The sequence below is a fragment of the Ceratotherium simum genome, chromosome 11, assembly GCF_057802395.1.
Source record: "Ceratotherium simum simum isolate JZ-2026a chromosome 11, ASM5780239v1, whole genome shotgun sequence".
Taxonomy (NCBI): domain Eukaryota; kingdom Metazoa; phylum Chordata; class Mammalia; order Perissodactyla; family Rhinocerotidae; genus Ceratotherium; species Ceratotherium simum.
This window is the reverse complement of record NC_141910.1, coordinates 55090756-55106947: the sequence shown is the minus strand read 5'-3', so window position 1 is coordinate 55106947 and position 16192 is coordinate 55090756. Positions and strand designations below refer to the sequence as shown.

Below are 16192 nucleotides of genomic sequence, written 5' to 3'. Positions count from 1 at the left end.
CCACCTTTCTATACTTCTATCTCTATGGCTAATTCTTTAAGCTTAACTTGGCCTTCCTCTAGGATGGATTTTTTCTTTTAAATGTGCTTTAAGTCTTCTGCCTATGACACTTATGAACACTTTATAATTTTAGGCGTGCAAATGCCAGTCTCCAGCATGTAGAATCATCCTCTCAAAAGATAATCTTGTAATAAGAACATGCTACCATATGAGTTGGCTTTAATACTTTGGGGTTCAGGCCCCAAGGTCAGGGCTGAACTATAATATTTGCACCTTAAAAGTGTTTGTCTGAAATAACAGAACTATCTTTATCTTTTTTACATAAACAACAACAAAAATAAACATTTAACAATACAAGTAGATAATATTATGAAGGGCCTGGCAGCCTAAGAAGTGGGACTTAAGTGGCTGACCTTTGTCTCTTGGCAAGGGACACAATAGGTTACTCTGTGCAAAAGAGCTCCTCCTTCTCCATCACATTCCATCTCCTTAGGAAGGTTAATCCTATTTGTCATTTATACCTAAGCATGGATGACATGGTTGCTTAATTGGCTATGCTTTCCAGACAGAAACTAGAAGTTTATGTTAATGAGAGGTTTTAAGGTCAATGAAAATTATGAAGAAAATTAGAAAGGTTCCTTATTCTTCTGCTTGAGTTGACTTTCATTTTCAGAATTAGCCAGGAAATTTCTGACTTCTTTGAGGAAGTATGAGGCTCAGTTCCTGAGACTATAAATCAAGAAGAGATGCGGTACTCACCCAATTCTCATGTTCTCCAGCCATCAATTCTTGCTCAGGGAGCCTAATTCCTAAGCCATGACACTTGAGGGCCTTGGTTATACCTACCATAAATCTTCTTGGGCTGAAATACCAGGTAGCAGTCTCTGTCCAACCTTCTGCTGCTATTTTCACCATGGAAACGTTTAATCACCTGGACAATTGCCATTACTGATTATAAGTAAGCTGTCCTGCCAGGGGTGAGACAACTCTATCCCTAGAGCCCAGGGGGCTGGGACAGAGTGTACAGAAATCATCTGATGGATAAGGAGACACTCTTTGTGATACAATGCACAATTATCAAGCCCTTCCTTCCTCTCATAGGATAAGCCTATGGGAGGTAAGAGAGCCCTATAGTCTCTCTAAGGCTTTAGAGATAGGTAAACGCCTAAATATAATGCTATTTAGTCATACTGGGAAAACTATAGGAAATGGTATGAAGCATATTATTAAATATAGTCCTTTTCAAATATATATTTTTTTCATATTGATTATTAATTTATTCTTCTGTTATCATGGGGAATAAGAGCAAGGTCAAATGACCTTCCCATGGAGCCATGGCATGTCAGGGGCAAAACTAAGATAAAAATTTAAGGCTCCAGGGCCAGCCCCAGTGGCCTAGTGGTTAAGTTCAGGGCACTCCACTTTGGCGGCCCAGGTTCAGTTCCCGGGCACGGACCTACACCACTGGTTAGGGGCCATGCTGTGGTGGTGGCCCAAATACAAAATAGAGAAAGATTTGCAACAGATGTTAGCTCAGGGTGAATCTTCCTCAGGAAAAAAAAAAAAAAAAATTAAGGCTCCAGCCTCTCTTATATGTTTAGTTTATAAACTATGGTTTTCTCTCTAAGAATAAGAATTTCAAGTTGTTTGGCATAATGACTCTTCTTTGCTGCTATGTAGAGGGGAGGGATGGTTTTAGATTATTTAAACTTTGCCTGCCATTCTCCTTGCTGAATGGAGGTGGTGTGGGCATGGCGTGGGCAGGTGGCTTTGGGTCTGCCTGAACGTAACAGCACTTTGTTTGGTATTAACTCTTTTGAAGGGTTAACTTTGCCTATAGTTAGCAGTTATCAAACGATTTTCCACCCTAACCTGCTGAGGGATCAGTCATACTCCCATATTAACAGTGAGTCACTACCACCGCAGTTTTCAGGAAAAGGGGTATGTGGGGCTATTATGACACATATAATTATAATAATATGAGAAGGTATATATGGTTTGGAAAAAGTCCCTCAGGTGACGATGATCCAATACCACTGTTGAAAACCACTGATTTAAATAATCAGCATGATAGATTTTTGGGATGAGATGAAGATGTAACATGTAAAGATGTCACAAGGTGATATATCAAAGATTACACAAAGTGAGATATCTGTGGGTTGATCAACCCTAAGCTTTGAATGTCAACAGAAAGATTTCACTATTTAGGCAAGAATGAATAGTAAGAAGTTGCATCAAATATCTCTGTGAATGTACATCTTTGGGACTGCATCTCCATATGAGGTTTATACACTCGTCAAGTGCAACCCAAAGAAAGTGAACTCCACTTTAAAGGAGAATTTCTGACTATATGTTTCAGTAAGTGCTCAGGCCTGGCAAGGTGCCTTCTCTTTCAGAAGCTAATGCTTTAGCAGTTGCTTAAACTCTGCCAAACATAACTGATAGCTTCTCAAGAAAAACCCCACACGCGAAGCATTTTTCCAGCTGGCAATCCCAGGTAACATAGTTCTCCACCCCTTTGATCAGTCCTCGGCTACCCGCCTGCTGCTGCTGCCCTACCACTGACCGTGCACAGTGCTGCAGACGGGCCACATAGGATGCTATCAGCGCATGCTCATCGGCCAAGTGACTGGGTCTATCCTGGCTATACTGTAACCTAGGAACATTGGAGGCAAAGACAGCAAGCGTGACACAAACACATACAAAGGGAGAAATGAACATGGATTAAAATGGGCAAACTTCAAAGAACAATAGAAAAAAATAATAAATCATGATAAGGAAAACAATAAAAAACTACAATGCATTATGGAATATGGTGTTAGATCACAGGGAATACATCTCACAAATCCTTTGAACAAAAGCAGTTCCTTAGGAGATGGCTTAGGCTGACTGACACTACAGCCCTGGAGGAGAAACCAAGGAGGGGTCACCAAGGAACTTTGCCCACCAGTCTTGTCCAGGTTCTGGGCTCTGTGATGGATACACCTTTTAGGGAATGCCCTCTGTCAGGAAAACAGGCAGAGTGGGATTATTTAACATCACTAAGTAGTCCCTTAATGCTTTTATAGCTTCTGTCCACACGTAAGAGTTTTTGGTGTTACCTCGGGACACCAGTTAAACCTTTTTGTTTCTACAAGGATACTGCCTTTAGCATCATTCTATTTTCTCCCATAAAACTGGTCCTTAAACCAGAATCGTTGGAATTGTATCTCGTTAAGACAACACCGTACACCTTGTGAGTGAGGCTCTCTCTCACAGATATATGAAATGTCCTCAAGCATGTGATCTTTTTTTTTAACTTTTTACTATAGAAATGTTAAAACATGCACAAAAAAAGAGAGAGTAATCTAATGACTACTCTTCATGTACCCATTACCAAACTTCAACAAAAATCAACATTTTGTCAACTTGTTTAGTCTTTTCCTCCCTTTCCCAACTTTTTGTGCAGGAAGAGGTGGCCAGAACAAATCCCAGACAATTTATCATTTCACTTGGGAATACTTAATTTACATAACTGCAATGTCATTATCACACCTAAAAAAATTAACAAAATTTTTTCTAATAACTCAGTCCATCTGAAAATTTTCCTCAAACCTTAAAAAATATCCTTTTACAGTTAAAATAAAGATCCAAAGTTCACACACCTTGATATGTTTTTAACCTATAACTGTTCTTCCTTTTCCCTGTTTCTTTCATATCATTTATTTGTGAAGAAAACAGGTTATCTTGTAGTATATCCTACATTCTGGATTTGACTGATTGTTTCCTATGGTGTCATTTGTTTCTCTAACCCCTGTGGTTAGATCTAAATGCTTGATTAGTTTTTGCTTTTGTTTTACTTTTGAGAAGGGACTAGAGCCTGTCAGAGGTAATACGATGCACTTATAAATCAAATAGGAGGCACATAATGGAAAATAAATACTGATCAGTGAATTCAGATGTTATTGGTTACATCTCTCCATTATAAAGTCCCCCCATCAACTTTTCACCTAATGGTTTTAGTATTTATTGATGATTCTTGCCTAGATTCATTATTTCATTAGGGGTTGCAAAATGTTGCTTTTCCAATTTATCATCTTTTCTGCATTTATTAATTTCCTCTATTTGTTTATGTTGAAATACTGCTCATTCAGAAAGGTAAAACAAATGGTTGGTATTTCTTATTATTTATTTTTTTATTTATTTTTAAGATTTTATTCATTTATTCATTTTCCCCCCAAAGCCCCAGTAGATAGTTGTATGTCATAGCGGCACATCCTTCTAGTTGCTGTATGTGGGACGCGGCCTCAGCATGGCCAGAGAAGCGGTGTGTCAGTGCGCGCCCAGGATCCAAACCCGGGCTGCCAGCAGCGGAGCGCACGCACTTAACCACTAAGCCACGGGGCCGGCGCAGGTATTTCTTATTATTTAACAAAATTCAAAACAATGAGTTAGTGCCCTAGTAACCTCCAATGGTTACCAAGGAGTTTTCTTTTTTAGTATCATCAGGAACTCATAGACGATTGCAGTCATCTTTTTGGTGCTCTAATTGTCCTATCTTTGGCCAGTGGGAGCCCCTGTAATTAAGCTCCTGTCTTCTTCTGACATATCCATTAGACTTTATTAGCTTCCTTGCTTGGCACAAGAAGATACCCCAGTCTCATCTTGTATATATCCCGCCCCGCACTTGGAATCAACTATTCTTCCAAGGTTTCCAGGTTCTCTTTATGGGAAAAGAGTATTTAGAGACCACAATCAGGGCACTAGGGTGCTCACTGTTCCTGGGCTGTAACTGCTGCTAAACCTTTTCAGTGGATGAAGCTAGGAAATTTATATATTTTAGAAAGAATAAAAAATAGTTCTCTCAGCACTTTCAGATGCCATTCCATTTTCTTCAAGCTTGCATTGTTTTTAATGAGAAGTCATTACAAACTCTTGTCTTTGTTCCCCTGTATGTAATATCTTTCTTCTCTATCTGCTTTTACTATTTTTTCTTTATCATTGTTTTTCAGCAATTTGATTGTGATGTGCCTTGGTATGGTATTCTCTGTGTTTATCCTGCTGACAGTTTGTTGGGCTTCTTGTATCTGTGGGTTTACAGTTTTCATCAAATTTGTAAAAATTTATTTGGAAATTTAGAAAAATTTATTTCCTTAAATAATTTTTCTCTCCCTCTCTTCTGTTAGAATTCTTGACATTGTCCCACAGGTTACTGAGGCTCTGTTCGTTTTTCAGCCATTTTTCTCTCTGTGCTTCATTTTGGATAGTTTGTATCACTATGTCTTTAAGTTCAGTGGACTTGCCTTCTGCAATTTCTGATCTACTGTTAAGTCCACCCATTGACTTTTTCATTTCAGGTATTATCCCTTTCAACTCTAGAAGTTCTATTTTTTTATTTAAAAAAAAAAAATTTTTTAAATGTCATTTTAATGTTTTTTTTTTTTTTTAATTTTATTTATTTATTTTTTTTCCCCCAAAGCCCCAGTAGATAGTTGTACATCATAGTTGCACATCCTTCTAGCTGCTGTATGTGGGATGCGGCCTCAGCATGGCCAGAGAAACAGCTCATCGGTGCGCGCCCAGGATCCGAACCTGGGCTGCCAGCAGCGGAGCATGCACACTTAACCGCTAAGCCACGGGGCCGGCCCTATTTAAAAATTTTTTATTGAAGTAGAATATATATGCAGAAAGTTCCAATTACACTTACACTTGGTTCTTTTTTATTTCTTCCATTTTTCTCCTCATTATGTTCATATTTTCCTTTATATTTTTGATTTTTATCATGGCTGTTTTAAAGTCCATGTCTGCTAACTGCATCATGTCTGTTATTTCTGGCTCTGTTTACAATGACTAATTTTCTCTTGGTTACAGGTCATACTTTCCTGCTGCTTCTTATATCTTCTAATTTTTTTAGTGTATGATAGAAATTGTGAATATTACATTGTTGAGTGTCTGGATTTTGTTGTCTTCCTCCAAAGAATCTGGTAGTCAGTTAATTTACTTGTAGACAGCTTGATCCTTTCAAGGCTTGTGTTTAATCTTCATTAGTGAAGATCTAGAGTGACCTTTATCTTGGGCTATTTTCACCTGCTCCTAAGGTGTGGCCTTTTTGGGGTCTTTACTGAACGCCCCAAGTGTTTAACAATGTCTCTTTACTCTGGTTGGTGGGAACTCAAACAACTGTGTAAGCTCAGGTTCCACTTTCAAATCCCAGGATTTGTTCTTTCCCAGGTAGCTGTTCTTTGCTAGTCTTGCAAAATCTCATTCTATGCAAACAAACCTAAGTTTTCAGCCAAAGACTCAAGAGACCTCGATGCAGATTTACGGAACTCCTTTTCTGCAAACTTCCTCCTCTATGGTATTCTGCTTGGCAAACTCCAGCTTCCCCAAACTCCAATCTCTATGTCCTTATTCTCAGCAAGACTGTCTTGCTCTGTTTATATCCTGCAATGGAGTTTGCCAAATGCCTCCTGGCAGAAAGCCTGGGAAATCATAGGGCTCTCCTCATTTGTTTCCATTCCCTCAGAGATCAGTCCTGCCCTAACTTACTGACTAATTTCTGAAAATAGTCATTCTATTCAGACCAGTTTTCTAGTAGTTTACAGTGGGAGAGCCAATGTGATACCAGTTACACTTCACCATGACCACAGTGAAAGTTCTCCCTGTAGTAACTCATTTTTATCATACTTTTGTAAAGTATCGGTCTACTTCAAACTAGAAATTAAAACAGAACAAAACTGCTTCTTCATGGCAGACAGATTGAGAAGCAGCGCCATAGAACCTTGAGGCCATTATAAGGGCTTTAGCTTTTACTCTGATAGGAGAAGTTATTGGAGGGTTTCAAGCAGCGGTGAGGTATGATATAACTTATATCTTTTTTTTTTTTTTTAATTTTGTTTATTTTTTTTCCCCCCAAAGCCCCAGTAGATAGTTGTGTGTCATAGCTGCATGTCCTTCTAGTTGCTGTATGTGGGACGCGGCCTCAGCATGGCCGGAGAAGCCGTGCGTTGGTGCATGCCCGGGATCGGAACCCGGGCCGCCAGCAGCGGAGCGCGCGCACTTAACCGCTAAGCCACGGGGCCGGCCCTAACTTATATCTTAATAGGATCATTTTCTGTATGGAACATAAAGGGCCAGAAAGCAGGGGAAGAAGCAGCTAATTCGAAAGCTACTGCAACATTCCAGATGAGAGACAAGAGTGGCTAAGAAAATAGTAGTAGCAATGGAAGTGGTAAGAAATAGCAAGACCCTGGACATATTTTGACAGTATTTTTGGATAGAGCTGATCTGAAAATCTGACAGTTTAGATGGGAGAAGAATCAAGGGTTCTCACTGAGCAACCAGGAGAATGGGATTCCCATTAACTGAGATGCGGAAGACAATGAGAGAGGCAGGCGTGGTGGGGGGAGATACAGAACTCAGTGCCAACTGTGAGACATGTATTAAATATCCAAGTGAAGGTACTGATTAGGAGGAGAATATATGAGATTAGTGCTCAGGGAAAAGGTCTGGGTCAGAAAAATAAGTTTGGAAGTCACCAGTATGTAGACAGTATTAAAAGCTATCAGTCTGGGTGGGCTCACCTATAGTAAGTGAGCACAGATAGAAAAGAGAAGTGGTCCCTCTGGTATAATAACATTTAGAGTTCAAAGAGGTATGGAAAAACTAGCAAAGGAGGCCAAGAAAGGAGGAGGAAAAACCAGAAAAGCACAATACCTGGAGGCAAGGGCAGAAAGTGTTTCAAGTGGAAGAGCGATCATCTATGTCAAATGCCACTGACGGATCAAGTAAGATAAGCCCTGAGAATTCACCACTGGATCTGGCACTGAGGAAGTCACTGGTCTCCTTGACAGAAACGGTTTGGGCAGAGTAATAGGAAGAGAAAATCTGACTAGGTTGTGTTCCAAAGGGAATGGCGGAACAGAAATTGGAGACATTTACCACAGAAGCAACAGTCCATTAAACTCCATTTTAGCTTTATACAAAACTGCTATTCAGAACTAGTGTTGTTTGCCAGATAACTAGGGATCTAAACCAAAATGAAAAGCACTATCAGTAGCTGCCTACAGTAGATACGGAACTTAAGTGTCCACGAATTTTCTGACAATTTTGTTTGGGGTATGGGTGTTATGTTGTTCTACTCTCATTCAAAGTTGTACCTGTTATTCCAGATTTCCTTTTTAAATTTAAACTCTTTACTTTTTCAATAAAATATAAACATATACATATATATAATGTATTGCATATATGTATGCAACACACATACAACCCCCGACTTACCAATAGGTTTTGCCCTAGGAAACTGTTTTTCTAAAGCAAAGGCAATAGTTTGAAATAGTTTAGAATCCCATAAAAATGTAAAAATAATAACTGTTCTATTTATAAGCTGTCAAATGTCAATTCAATAAGAGTAGGTGATTTTCAACATACAATAGTTCGAATAGCACTTCTGATGGAAATTGAGGATTTGAGCCAGGGAGTGGAGCACCTACTAGGTACCAGGCACTGTGCCAGGAGGTGAGGACACCACAGTCAGCAAAACCTAGACATGGCTGCTGCTCTCTTGGTGCTAACAATCTAGCAGAAAAAAAGATGACCACACAAAAAAAATGTAAAATTGCAAATGTAGTAAGTGCTACAATGAGAAGGACATTGTCCTCTTCTGAGACGACATAACACTAGAATTTTACCCAATTAGGGAAATCAGCAAAAGCAAGGGGAGTAGAATGAACCACAGAGTTAAAAAGAGGAGTGACAATGAAATGAACCCACTTCTCCCCAGGGTCCCCTGAATAGCATTCTTTCCCTCACAAGGCATCCCCTCCCTGTAAACCAATGGTAATGATGAGCAGAGTTGTAGACAGAGGGTCCTGATGGGACTGGTAAGGTCTAAAGTAGCATTTCTAAAAATGTGTTTCCCAGACTTCCTCCTTCAGAACTCTCAGGCTTCTACGGAATCAGGCTATCTAGGAACAAGGCCTGGAAATCTGCATTTGAAACAAGCTTCCAGGTGCTCCAGCTGTACACTCCAGTACCAGAACTGCTCTCCAAGAGGATGGGGGCTTTAGAGTCTAGGTGGCATTGTCTCATGGCTTCAGCAGAATCTCTACTGGTAGCAAGAGAGCGTGCCTTTGGCAGAAGTTAAGAGGCACACCATCGGGATAGGGACAGGGGAGGGGTTTGAGTGGGGGAAGTAGGATGAAGGGTAAGTAGTGCTGGGACAAGGTCAGAAACAGCATAAGCATGCTGGAGGCTGGGTCTGGAGTGGCAGTTTATAGCCCTGGTAGCAGAATTAACTACTAAGTAGGAGGCAGGAGAGCACAGCAATCGAGAGCATGGGCTTTGGGGTCAGACAGCCTTGGGTTTAATCCATACTCTGATACTTACTAGCTGTGTGAGCTTAGACATTAACCTCACTATGCTTTAGTTCCCTCATCTGTAAAATAATAATAATATAAAGTCTATCTCATGTAATATTTGCTTTATAGAGTTTTGGGAGGATTAAATAAAATAATGTAGCAGTCAATATCAACAAAGTACCTGTGACCTATCAGGTACTTTTATATCTATCTCTATATATACTTTTGCTTATTCTCAGAATAATCTTACAAAAAAGGTATTATTGTAATCCTCACAATTTTACATCTCCAGCCCTGTCCTCTCCCCAGAGCTCCAGAATCATGTATTTGATGGCCTATTCAACATCTCCCCTTGGCTGCCTAATAGCCATCTCAAACCTAATGTGTTCAAAATAGAACTCTTGATTCTTTCCATCCCACTTCCTCACCTGCTACTCCCCCAGACTGACCAGTTTAAATAAACAGCATCACGACTCACTCAGTCATCAAGCCAAAAGCTGAAGAGTCTTCCTAATTTCTCTTTTCCCCATGCCCCACATCCAATCCATTAACATGTCCTGCGGGCTCTACTTTCAAAATAGATCCCAAACCAGGCACTTTCACCGCCTCCACTGCTGCCATACTTTCTCATCTGGAATTTCTCACCAAGTGCCACTTAGATACTCCAACAGCCTCTTGACTGGTTTCTCTTCTTCCACTCTTGTTCTCTACAGCTGATTCTCCACACTCAATGACTAATCTTTTTGTAATAAATCAGTTTGGGGAGTTATGAAAATGTTCTGAAATTGTGGTGATGGTTGCACAACTCTGTGAATACACTAAAACCATTGAATCATACACTTTAGATTTTATGGTGTATGAATTATGTCTCAATAATCTTTTAATTTAAAAAATAAATAAACAATTCTACAACTGCTATACACGCTACTAGGACTGAACAAGTAAGCACATGGATGGGGGATGACGGGAGCCAGGGGTCTCACTGGTGGAGAGGGAAGTTACAGAAAACCAAGGGCCACAGCTAGAGGGAACCACGCGGTACTGGATTAGAGTGAGATACTTCAGTATAACTCATGTCCTTTATTTCTCTGCCCTGAATGGAATAAGCAGGCAATGTTATAAGACGCTATGTGTTTGAAATAATTGAAGAAGAAAATCCCTTTCTTAACAGAGGAAGCACTGATTAAGAGGCAAGCACCAGGAAGATTTGGAGAAAACGAGTAAATTTCCGGACAAAGCCTGGTGAGTCCTCACTCTCAAGGAACTTATAGCCTAGAAAGGCATCAAACAAACAGGTAATTACAATACAATGATAAGTACAAGATGCTATGGATCACAGAGGAAGAATACTTAATCTAGTGTAGGGTATTAGGGAAGGCTTCCGGGAGGAGTTGAAGCTAAATTGAGAAGGAAGAACTAGATGACAAAGAGAGGGAATAATGGGAAAAAGAACAGGGAGGCACTAAAGGCAGAAGCAGCATGTGCAGAAACCTGCTTGGGAACTGTAAGTGATTCAAGTAATTATGAGTGTAGATGCCAAGTAGAAAGAGTGGAATAAGGCACGGCTGGAGAGGCTAGCAAGGGTCAGCTTGGAAACAGCCTTGTAAGCTACACTGAAGAATGTGGGCTTTATCCGGTACAACTGTGTTGGCTCTAGCTGCATGTGGCTGTTTAATCTCAAGTTAATTAAAATTAAATAAAATTAAAAATTCACTTCCTCTGTCACACTAGTCACATTTCAAGTACTTAATAGCCACTGTGGCTGGTGGCTACCATACAGTTAGTACAAAACACTTCCATGCTATTGGGCAGCACAGTAGAAAGGAAGAGCCACCGAACAGTTTTAACTAGGAGAGTTAACAGTCAGATCTGCATTTCAGAAAAATCCCTCTGGTTGCAAAGACAAGACTGGATTGGGGGTGAGGGGAGAAGCAGACTGGAGGTTTCCTAATGAGATCCATGAAAAAAGTAACAACTCGTACCACAGCACTGATTTGTTTTAAATGTCTGCTTTACCAAAGTAAGCTGAAATATTTTAATAGTTTAATGTTAAGAGGAATGAAAAACTATGGTTAAACATAGTAAGTCTAAGCTAGATAATACAGAAAATTCAGCATTGGTACAGGAATTTCCGTTATACCTGCCAGCCCGTGGCACACCCAATCATTAGAAAGCAGCACACTGTGCTGAGTCGGCTTCCTAGGAGGAGATATGGTCAAGAGGTGTTCCAGTTACAAGGCTCCAAAGCAATGTAAAAAAGTGTGAGTGTGTGTGTGTGTGTTTGTGTGTGGGGGTTCTACTGGTCATTTGTTGGATCTGAGTACTTGTCTGTCCTTTGCTAGTGTGAATCTGAGGTAGGCGGAAGAACCTGGACGACAAGAACTTATGCTACGGTCTAGTTCCCTGGTGTCCCACAGGCACCTCTAACTCAACATAATCTTGCTATCTTCCTGCCCAAATCTTCCTGTGTTTTGACCAAAGGTCAAACACAAGGCACAAAACTCAAGGCAGAAAAAAATACCTAGAGAATCATCCACCTCCTTCCTCAGCACCCCACATCCAAAATCTATGAGCCTGTCTTTACTCCCAGGATCCCGTAGGCATCTCAATATGGACATGATAACGCTGAACTTGCAATCTTTCTCCCCAAACCTGTTCTTTCTTCCCCTCTGCTCTGCTAACAGTTCATAATGGATGCGATGCTTGCTCACCTTCAGGATCTCAGGACTCAGTCCAATGAGAGAGGAAACTATTAGTTACTATGCTTCTGTAAGCTTCAATTTTTCAAACTTAGGTTTTAAAGTGTGGACTTGGAAATACTCAAGCTTTTTGTTTGTACTAACCTGAGTCAGAATTGCTGAAGGGTTTACCTTAAATGCTTGAATGGAAATGGAATTTAATCCCAACCCAGAAGCCGTTGAAAATTGGCTGTCTGCCTAGGTATCACATGGACTTTGGAAATCTGCCAACACTGAGGACCCTGATGTTCCATAAGATTGTGTGTTAATTTTCAATTACTCTGCTTCTCTGTCTTTCAAAAAAGACTGAAGAAAAAAAATAATTGTTGTGTTGCCTTGGAGAGATTCTCATGAAAAATTCATACAAGCTAGTTGTTTCATGACCATGCTGAAACCCTCACTAATTCTTGCTTTTCAACCAAACTCTTACTTTTCTCATTTCACAGGAAGGAAGAGAATCAGTGGCCTGAGTACGGCCATATGGATAGTTTCTGGCTTAATCAATTTCATTCAGCCTCCTTTCTCAGTTTCCCCAACATCGCTGCTGTTCTCAGTCTAAATAACAGCACACCGTGGCTTTTGTCATTCTACTATATTCCGTAGATAACAAGATAAACACTTTACCTTGGTACCCACTCAGAAAGCCATTTTAATACTATAATAGCGCAAATCATCCCTTAACTTGGTCATGTTTCTACAGCTCACAAATAATATTTATATTGTGGTATCTTCTTGCCTTTACAAACTACTTTTCCTTCTTGTGAAGTATGTGTTAAAGTAAAAAGAGTTCTAACTCATAATATCTTGCCCTTAAGATTCCTAAAAATTGGTGACTACTCAAAATTAGAGGCTCTAATATTTACCTGTTACAACCCAAAGACGGTGTTATGTCCCAAAACAATACATCTTCATAAACTGAACAGAATAGAAAGCATTATCTAACCCTTGAGAGGAATAAAAATGAAGTGGTAGGGGGAAAAAGGGTCTCTCGAAACTAATGGATGTACATGGAGGTGTGATGTAATATACATGCACACCTTCTTTTCAGAAACCACACCAAAAAGAAGCATGTAGCTATGTGTCTCCTCAGTACCTCTACCTTCTCTAGGGACAGAAGATCCTCTTTTTTGGCGAAATGACCCCCACCCATTCAACCATGTTATTCTAGGTGGGGCCACCAAACAGAAAACTCTTGGGTGGGTAAAATGATCCAAGATGGACCTAATAGAACTTTCATTGGGAGTTTTCAAGTTGGAACTAAAGAAGGGCAATCCTGTAGAGTAGTAAGATTATGAAATGTGAACACATGAGTCTCATGGCTATATTCCCTGCTGTGTGAAAAAGGCAGTAGTATTAGGAAAGAAGAATATAGGTAGTAGAGAGGAGCAAGGAGCATGTGGGTGGGGTGGGGGAGCAATAGAGGGAGGGAGAGAGGCAGGGAGACACCTAAATGAGTTAGAGTTTCCCTTGCTTTGGCCATCCCTGAGGCCCAGCCACATACAACCCTGCTCTTCCCACAGTTTGGTTACAAAAACAAAAAAAATTCTTGTTGTCCCTAAGCTTATTCAAACTGAGCTTCTATCACTTACAACAAAGAGTTCTGACTAAAATAGAAACTGATCTACAAGTGGGGTATAACATTGAGTGGAACTAGCTGAGGCAAGATGAGGTGTAGATGGTAGCAAAACCCTCCATCCCAATGAAGAAGGACACCAATCTTTGCTATATGGCTACAGAGCAAAGCAACTGGTTCAACTGTAAACTCTAGGATTCTGGGACTTAAATCTTGTGCCACTTATGGCTGGAGTCCCAGGCACTTGAGAGGAATAACAAAATGTAGTAGTGACTTCTTGAAGTCCTCAGTATGATGTTGCGAGGGAGAGAGACAGGTTGTCTAAAAGCTAGTTGCCTCAGCCCACCAAGGGTGAGATAATAAAGACAACTGGGGTTTTATGGGGGTTGCATTGTTCCAGAAAACCCAAACATAGACCTCAACTCTTTGGTGGAGTGGGGTAGGGGCAGCTGCTTAGTTATGTAGACAATCTGAGGCTCTAAGTGCTTCTTACACAGACTATCAGCCAGTCATTCTTTATCCTCCTTTTCAGAGCCTTCTAATTCCCAGGGTGGGCTTTCTGGGCTTCTCTCTCTGTCAGCTTAGGTTTAGTTTTCTCCAGTCTGTAAAATCAGTTACCACTCATCCATCTGCTTTGCTGCTTCCAAATTGTTGTTGCTATTGTCTCTTTTTCCATTTTTCTTTGTTCTTGTGGGTTCTTACTTAAAAAAAAAATGTCTTGTGCCAGCTCGGTGGCGTAGTGGTTGGGTTCACGCTCTCTGCTTCGGCGGCCCGGGGTTCACAGGTCTGGATCCTGGGCGCGGACCTACGTGCTGCTTATCAAGCCATACTGTGACAGGCATCCCACAAATAAAGTAAAGGAAGATGGGCATAGATGTTAGCCCAGGTCCAATCTCCCTCAGCAAAAAGAGGAGGATTGGCAACAGATGTTAGCTCAGGGCTAATCTTCCTCACACACGTGTTTTGACTGTCATTTTAGTGGCGTTTTCAGGAGAAAACATAGACAGATGTGGCTTGATATGCCATGTTTTCTGTTACTTCCCTTTTCCTCTTTCTATAAATCACAATTATTCTATTTTCAGATCTCTACCTTTGTATACTGGGTGTGAGTGCTTAAAACTCATCATTTGGTCCATGGTGGAATGGGTTAATGAATCACAAAAAGACATACCTAGACCTGATCTGGACGAACGGCCATAACCTAGATATCCCGGACCCAGTGCCGTCTACAGGAGGTGGATAAAACTCCTGAGAAAGGCATGCATGCATTTGCAGTTGTATATGGAGAGCTGCATTATGTGAAGAAGGAAATCTCTTGAAGTGGAAATGTGTATGGGAAGGTGTGCGCGGGAATGTGTATGTTAGTATATACACACTTTTGCACACATCTGTGTGCTAGGCAGCAAAACTGTGGTCTGTCAATGACCCCTGTTATTTTTCTTTCTCAGGATCTCTCTTCTGTTCTTGATGGTATAACCTTCTTTTGGGGAAATTCTCCTCCCTCTGTTTTGATAACACAGGTCCAATGGGCGTGGCCTATCATGTGCACACAGGATGGGCAATAATACAATCCAGGACAGTAAGAATCCTTCCTTGGAGTTTTCTAATCCAAGGGAGGAGAAGCACATCCTCTTGAGTGACAGGGCTGTGGATGTGTGTCTGAAGCCATTGGCGGTATTGAGAAGCAGCTGCTCTGCAGTAGGAGGGAATGAAGATGGCACACTGAGAGAAGCCAAGAGATGGAAGGCATCCTGGTGGCATTTCAGTTGCTTTGGTGATCCATGGACACTTCTGTCCTTCCCTTTCTGCTTTTGGCTTTGTCTCTGAGGGTTTGTGCCCTTTTTTTTTTTTTTTTTTACTGTGGTAAAAACACACGAGATCCACCCTCTTAAATTTTTAAGTGTACAGTACAGTATTGTTAACTATAAGCACAATATTTACAGCAGATTGTTAGGAATTTTTCATCTTGCTAACTGGGTTTGTACTTTTTAAAGTTAAATTTTAATACCTGAAATTAAAAGAGTTGATTACTAATATACCAACCAAATGCACACCGCAAAAAGTTTCATATTGAAGATTTTTGTTACTGCCATAGTTATATGAAATGCCCACATAATTGTAAAAGTTTAAGTATTCATAAATAAAGCTAAAGCTTTATAAGACATTAAAAAATTAAAAAACATTAGCATCATTTTCCACATTGGTCTGAATATACGGTATGACTTAAAGCAGTACAATAGTACAGAGCATAACGTCATAGCTCACATTCTGAACCTTGGGGAAGAAGAGGGAGAGATGCAAGCCTCGGAGGAAATCCGAAAGGGGAGGAGGATTTTAAGCCTCTGTTTTAAAGTTTTGAAAGTTTTTTTTTTTTTTTTTAAAGATTTTATTTATTTTATTTTTTCCCCCCAAAGCCCCAGTAGATAGTTGTATGTCATAGCTGCACATCCTTCTAGTTGCTGTATGTGGGACTCGGCCTCAGGATGGACGGAGAAGTGGTGCCTCGGTGCGCGCCCGGGATCCGAACCCGGGCCACCAGCATC

The 16192-nt window shown here is 40.5% G+C and overlaps 1 protein-coding gene across 9 annotated transcripts in view; it reads right to left on the bottom strand.

Moving 5' to 3' along the window:
• The window catches only part of DTNB (dystrobrevin beta), a 253246-nt gene that overhangs the window by 60649 nt on the left and 176405 nt on the right, over positions 1-16192 (bottom strand). For 8 of the 9 annotated variants that reach the window (XR_015553675.1, XM_014781904.2, XM_087437043.1 and 5 more), the window contains one exon: positions 2567-2656. The exons of the other annotated variant lie outside the window; for it this stretch is intronic. Coding sequence is in view for 7 of the 8 variants with exons in the window: in XM_014781904.2 (XP_014637390.1) it covers positions 2567-2656 (90 nt within the window). In the remaining variant the exon portion in view is untranslated. The remainder of the gene's footprint in view (positions 1-2566; positions 2657-16192) is intronic. 9 annotated transcript variants of the gene reach the window in all.